The following is a 7,382-nucleotide window of genomic DNA, read 5'->3' on the forward strand; positions in this document are numbered from 1 at the left end:
AATACAAATCCTTACCAACTCTGCGCATGTTGCTCTCGATATATACTGTCAAATGGTAAGGGCTTAATCAATACGAGGATGGATGTGGTTTATTAGTTTAAATCAACTAACTTCCAGGAAATATTCTCGAGTTTTCAGTCATTTAAATAAAGCAATGCTTGGCTTGCATTGGCGAACTAACTGTTCAAGGTGAAATGCCATGCTTGTAACAACCCTTACATACCCTGTCGGTATCCAATTTAGTGCATATAAAAGCATTCTCGCACATCACTTCGATTCAATGCCGGTGTTATTACGGACGAACAAACCAAGGGACTTTTGGTGCTTTTTTTTAAATAGAAAATAGCGTCATTAAACATAAACTATTTTAGAAGAATTTACAAAGTTTTTTGTAAACCTAATCTGTCTGATTTTTGTAGCAGTATATTTTCGTTTTAAAAACTATTTTAACCTGAAAAATTGTGCAATGTGCAAAAATAAATAAATCATCTGGACGTGATTCTATTTTGAATAAATATATTATTGAATTTAGTGATATTTTCTCACCCAAATTGTGTGACTTATTTAACGGTATCATCGTATCGGGCTTCTTTCCGGATAAGTGGACAGAATGGGGTTAAAATCCCTTTGCATGAATAAATTACTGTTTATTATGTAAATGCATCTTAAGGGATTACTCGAGTACATTGTTTTCAAAATAATTGACCAAGATTTTAAATAAGCCCTTTTTGAAGAAAAAAAAGTATACTATTATTTCGGATGCGCATTTCGGATTTCGTAAAGGATATTCAAACTCTTGATGCTTTTTTATACAGATGTCAGTTCTTTGAAATTATGTCAATGAAAATAAATAATTGTATCTTATAAACGCCGATATGTTAAAATGTTAAAATTCTATCAAAAGATAGTATATACCGCAATTCATTATGATTAAAAATGTTTAAGCAAGGTATACAAGGCAAATTGTTAATAGTGATTGATAAGTATGCAAATGTAATCTCCGTGTTGAATCATATTCATCTTATTCAGATATTTTAGTAATGCTGTTGAACCGAAACCAGGTGAAGTAATGTCGCCGATTTTGTTTTCTTCATTTGGTGAAGACCTTGAACTATACCTACAAGACAGCATTGCCTCTGGTCTGATTATACATTGTGTGTGTGGATTTTATTATTTGTTTCTGATTGAATGGCTTATTTAGGCAAGTGACCTGCTGAAGTTTACACAAATTTAGATCAAGTATACTTATATTGAAATTCGCGGGGGTTAATTTTTTTATTATTGTAAATGTTGTGTTATATGACTTTTGGTCTACGTATTATGCCTTTTAAAAGTTGTGGAATGAGTGCTGCTAAATCAACAGAAATCAACGTTTTTCTAAGTATGATAATTGCTAAATGATATTTACCACTTGATAAATGCTAATAGGAAATTAATATATGCAAATTGAATTGTTTTAGTTAATGGCTACAATGTGTTTACCACCTTTATGCTTATTGTTACTGATAATTGGTAAGAAAAGGTACGAGTTTTGCAATTGTGAAATAGCAATAAGCAATTGTCATAAAGCTTTCTGCAGAATCTACTATATTTCCAGTCTATACTGCACATTGTTTGTTCATTTTGTGCGGGCTAAGGTAATATAATCTATTATCCGCCTGCGGTCATGCCATTCTTGCTTTTCATTGAAAAGTAAAACTGTTCGCCCTCGACTTTGCTTGACATCTCTTCCATCACTCGGAGGCCAGAAGTGTCATCGTGAGAGCCGAATGCGATGGAGAACAACAGGACTCCAAACTGTTTCTTCAATAGCTCTGCCATCGGCACTGGGCTGCCGCCTTGTGTGAATTTGCCTGGAATTTTACAGTTTAAACTGTATAATCATGCCTGATTTTTTATAAAACAACTATTTTCGATTGATAGTACTGTATCTAAAATGCGAGCTTGAGTTACTAATATGATGCGTAATTATAATACATATAAATACATCTCTGAAAATCAATGTTGTTTTAAAACAAAAACAAGGAAGCAAACATAATCCATTTCAGCAGGACCAGCCGGAAAATACTGAAAAGTTACGCGAAAACTTTATTGAGATATTAGAAACATTTCTGAACGCATTTAATTAAATAAAAATCACTCATTGTGTTTCTTGTATGCAGGTGGTGTCAAATTTATTCCACTTAATACACAACCAGTTCTTTAAGCAAATTGACCGTTGTTGAATACCCAAGAAATACATGGGAACGTTTTCCTGTACTTGAGTGTAGCGTAGTAAAATATAGGTTAAAGGTAGGTTTAAAACATAAATTAAACATAAATTGTCTGATTTATGTACTGTTATATCATGTTTAAGTGACACACCTAATATAATTCTCAAGTCACGTATCAACAATACAGTAAACATATATTTTCTTAAATGAGCACTGTTTGTATCATAGTTTGTTATTCTGTGACACCCAATATAAAATGTTCAGACAAAAATTAACGCTCAATACAAATGTTTGTCTGTTTTTGTTTTTGGTGTGCAAATGAATTGCGAGTATACCATTATATGAATCCCTAAGAGAGACAACAAACTAATCAACGAAAACTTCTTAATTGCCTTCTTCCCAGTTATGATACAACACCAAAGAAAAAAAAACGTTTTTTTCGATTGTGAGTGAAATAAATAATTTTATATGAACCAGTTTTATATTTTACATAATGTTTAGTAAACAAAGTGTATTTATACCGTCGCTAAGCATAATTATAGCAGCTCGGGATATGCGGATACCGGAAGTTCCTGTCGCGATAATGTCAGCGCGCACATCGTTCAACGCCTTGCTTATATCCGTTCCAAGACCTGAAATTTATAATTATACCATATAAAGCATCAATTTATATGTTCATACTGTATGGTAAGTTATCGATAAGCAAAATAAATGGAATATAATAGTTCATTGTGGATACAAGTTTGTGACAAAAGATAAGTAGATGATTATGATGGGTTTGATGATGGCAAGGATAATCATGCTGTTGATAAGCTTCGGCTCACGTAATAATGGTGCAATTAAGCATGCACAAACGTCTTTACGAAATACTTCAACTGAATATTACAGTAAAAACTTTTACGACAACCTCGGTATTACGACCCACTCGCTAAGACGACCACCATTTTTCAGTCCCAATTTTTTCTTCTATATTTCAGTGGTCGTTACACTCCCTAATCCGACCAAACCGCTAATCCGCTATAACGAACGATTAAATCAGTACCAATAAGCGAAATTGCTCTAAACTGACACCCGCTAAACGACCAGTCATTTTCACACCTTACTTGATGTGGTGTTGTGGTTCGATCGGGTTTGTCTACGAAGCAATTGTGACACAATTAATCACAATTGGCCATTGTATATGTAAAGTAAACAGTATGTCCCTTGCGTTTGTGTTGGTTGCTAGATATACCTGTGTCTACTCGAGAGTCACGGAGAGATGTTTTATTAAGTGCGGCAATCATCTCACTTGCACTCAGCCGATCTCGAGGTGTGAAAGTTGCTTTCACATTGGCGGCAAACAGATACACTCCGACTCGGGTTGAATCCTGAGTGTTGTTTACTCCCAGCTACAACAGAACACGAGGGTAAAGATAGCACTAGATCACTAGCATGGGGATATTTTGAACCCAGTGGCATGATTTGAACAATCATTTTAGAGGACCACAAGCTGATGTCACATGAAAAATTAAAGCTGCATTCTGTGTGTTTTCATTTCTTTAAGTCCCTACGCTACACTATGATATTTATCATGTGTCCCTCCCATGCCCCAGACAGGGCAAATTAGACCTCAGGGGAATGATTTAAACAAACTAAGTAGGGGACCACTCAAGGAAATCTGTATGGGATTACATTCACAATATTACACGCGACCGAAGGACCACTAATGCATGTCTCATATATACAAGCTGTGGACATTCTGGTTTTTAACTTAAACTTTTTATAGGACTTCTTTACAGTAATACACACCAAATATTAAACCCACTACCATTGAACAGTTGACGGACAAAAAGTTATCTTAGACACTCCCGCACTGAGCTAAACAATCACAATAATAATACAGCAATAAAAAAAGATGAACATTGTGTCACTGTTCTCACGTCTAGAGTTTTTGACATTCGTACACATGTATGGCAATCTATTTAGCTATAATTAAACACAAAGAACCTACCTACTTATCTTCATAATTACATAATTAATCACTTTCCTTTATCACTTAAACCTCAATCACAATGTCTTTAATTCGACTCTCCCTGTATACCGACCAATCTATACCTACTTGCCTTCCTTAAATTACAACTTACATTTTGAACTACAGCAGTAACGCATTTTTTCATCTGTACGAACTGGCGTTCATCAATACTTTTCGAGACATCCATTAGGAAGTAGACATCATCACCAGTTTCAAATAATGCAATGCTTATTCCATATGAATCATCGTAGACATTGACGGCCGTATTGGCAGAGTCGTGTGTTCTCTTGATAACAGTTGCAATACTCTTCACGTCGTTCATGTCGGACATAAACAAAGACCGTCCTAGAAAATATGGCCGTATTTGTTAATGGTTTCGTTCACATATTTCTGCCCCTTTAAAAAAGTATTCATCTTACGATAGATCTACACATATCATCATTATAAAAAATCAAATTTATGATCCGTGCATTATCTCTGCACTATGACTGTCTAAATAAGAGAATATTTCCAAAACAGAAAAGAGTGGCGTTTCGTAAAATGTATGATCTTGTGGAGAATACCATGTGAATTTGACTTATTAACGAGCAGAGTCGTCCAAAACTAAACGGTGATTAGTTAGTTTGTTTGTATCGTGTTTTGTAATGTTTTTATACACATATCGGCGTTATTAAAGTTACATTAGTTTCACTTTAATCAGAAAACTTTGCCGACCCTAGCGATTACCAGTACAAAAACAAAATTATCATGCCAGTAACGGACAACCGCTCTACTAAAATAATTTGCAAAGGGATGATTGGCCGTTTTCATGTCACGACAAATCCCACCACCCCACACAAGCCACGCGGCAATCCGGGAAATAGTCGATGGACAAGATTTTTAAAGTTATAAGGATGATTTAAGTAAAGTACTTCACAATAGTTTAATTTTCTTTCAATACCTGTGCAATCTATGTGTTCGTGTTCACCACTCCATTGTTTGCTTGACAGGCACGTCCTATTAGGCGAACGTCCGTTCATCTTTTCATCACAGGCAAACTCAATCGTCGTGCCGATGTCTATTCTACGTGGTGGGTTGATGACATGCGCCCCAAACGGAATGCAAGGAGGTCGGCAGTGGTCATCTGAAACGAATAGTACGAATAGTATGATTGAGTAGTTCCCGATAACTTGATGACGTCCGGATCTGCATGTCGATATAGTTTTTGCCATGATCCGCAAATGAGTATAGAAATAAGTTAAAATAAAGCAATATAATACTCTGAAACCATATTTCTTTCACTTACGTTTGTTTGAGCTTAAATTCTCGAATACCTATGTATGACTGTAAAACGTATCTTTGCAGCAATGAAATAATGTACTATGAAAAAAATAAAATAAAGTAATATTGTAGTATGCAATAAAGTGTGTATACATATATTTACAACATAAGCTTTTTTACTTTTTCGCTGACACACATCCAAAACATAGGGTCTGTGTTACGTGTCCGATCATGATTATTAAGCATGCAGTTGTAAGTTTGTATCTCTGTCCGTCATGATGGATTTACTGTAACAACACCACTAAACGACTCTAATTATTTAAATCTGTAACAAGAACCTTTTTACACGAGATAAGACGTTTTCCAAACGCACAATCAGTAGGCGGAGCTAATTTTTATCATTTACCTGCTCGGACACACCGAACACAGGACTTATCCCAGCTGCCAGACGCCAGACACTTCCACATTCTGGATCCCTTCATTGTGTAGCCAGAATCACAGTAGAACTCTGCGGTCTGGTTCGGAAAGTAATACAACTGCGTTCTTTCTAGTCCGCCATGCAGGGGTTCTGGGGGCCTCGGGCAGGTGATAGCTGAAATAATAGTGGACTTCAAAACTGCATAAATATAACAAAAAACATATTGAGGAATCGATAAGGCTGATATAGGATACTAATACTAAAGCTACTATTACTATTAGTTGAACTAAGAAGACACCGATAGGGAATTAAATAAATATCCGCATATATTCGAATACGGTGAAAACCTCCAGCAAAATACTAACAAAAACAATATAATGCGGTAGTTCGTACCTTCACAACCGAAGACTTCATCTTCGAAACTATCGTCTTCAAGACAGTGCAAATATTCCCGGTTGTTGTAAGGCCGGAATCCTTGGTCGCAATCGAGCGTCATCGACTCTTTGAACTCGTAGACATGTTTGTATATTGTAATCGCACCATTCTTGATGTTCTGGAAAGCCCTTGCGTCACATGTGATTGCTGTACAATACAAAACACTGGGTATTTGCGTATCCTGCTGTTGCGATACAATACAACTCATTTGGGTTTTGCGTCATTTGTGATTGCCATTCAATAACACGCACTGGCATTTAGCCTCACATATGATAATCATACCATATTAATCAATACGTATGTGCGTCATTTTACGCGTGATTGCCATACCATACAAATATCTGGGTAAATCACCTTAAATCAACATGGATATATTTCAAAGCAAATTTTCGAACAAATGCAAACCCACTTCAAGAACATCAAATACTTAGTGCCACTCATCCATGAGTAGTGACACACACTATATTACTAAAATACCTTTACAAAATCCTAAGTCTGCATCAACGCTGTTGTTCCAATAGCCATCATTACTGCACGTGAACGTTTGTGCAGGAGCGACTGCTTCATCCTGACTGGTTTCGTATTCATTGTACATGTTATAGGGGTCAAACTCTTGGTTTGTCTCATTTCCCGATTGTCCAGTGCGAACGTAACTACATAGATTACAGGATATGTTGCAGTATAAAGATATGTTAAGTAAGATAGATAATGTTTGTAAATTGGTAATGGAGAAATCGAAAACCTATTATGTTTTAAAAATCGAAATAATGCACATACGTAGAAAATGTAGAGCAAATAAATTAATTTTGGGAATATCGATAATGTTACAGTGGAAATGTATGTTAAAGAATAAAGACATTATATCTATCAATCTACATAAGAAATGTAGCAGTTAAAATATATGTTTTTGACTCTTGACAGTGTTTCTACGTAAGAAATAAAGTCGTGGAAATAACTGTAAAGGATTGTTAAAGAGTAATAAGTTAGAAATGGTAAGAATGAGAAATGCATGTTTAGGAATTAAGACATCGTGAAGGAATGCAGA

At 35.5% G+C, this 7,382-nt stretch overlaps 1 protein-coding gene across 1 annotated transcript in view; it reads right to left on the reverse strand.

Moving 5' to 3' along the window:
* Nucleotides 1-1,438: 1,438 nt before the first annotated feature.
* The window catches only part of LOC127838715 (complement C2-like), a 9,564-nt gene continuing 3,620 nt past the window's right edge, over nt 1,439-7,382 (reverse strand). Inside the window, exons 4-11 of the mRNA XM_052366670.1 lie at nt 6,815-6,990; nt 6,296-6,484; nt 5,891-6,076; nt 5,165-5,347; nt 4,337-4,569; nt 3,445-3,601; nt 2,735-2,845; nt 1,439-1,853 (exon numbers count right to left, since the gene is read on the reverse strand). Coding sequence (XP_052222630.1) covers nt 1,651-1,853; nt 2,735-2,845; nt 3,445-3,601; nt 4,337-4,569; nt 5,165-5,347; nt 5,891-6,076; nt 6,296-6,484; nt 6,815-6,990 — 1,438 coding nt within the window. The 3' untranslated portion in view covers nt 1,439-1,650. The remainder of the gene's footprint in view (nt 1,854-2,734; nt 2,846-3,444; nt 3,602-4,336; nt 4,570-5,164; nt 5,348-5,890; nt 6,077-6,295; nt 6,485-6,814; nt 6,991-7,382) is intronic.

This window comes from Dreissena polymorpha, chromosome 7 (genome assembly GCF_020536995.1).
Source record: "Dreissena polymorpha isolate Duluth1 chromosome 7, UMN_Dpol_1.0, whole genome shotgun sequence".
NCBI lineage: Eukaryota > Metazoa > Mollusca > Bivalvia > Myida > Dreissenidae > Dreissena > Dreissena polymorpha.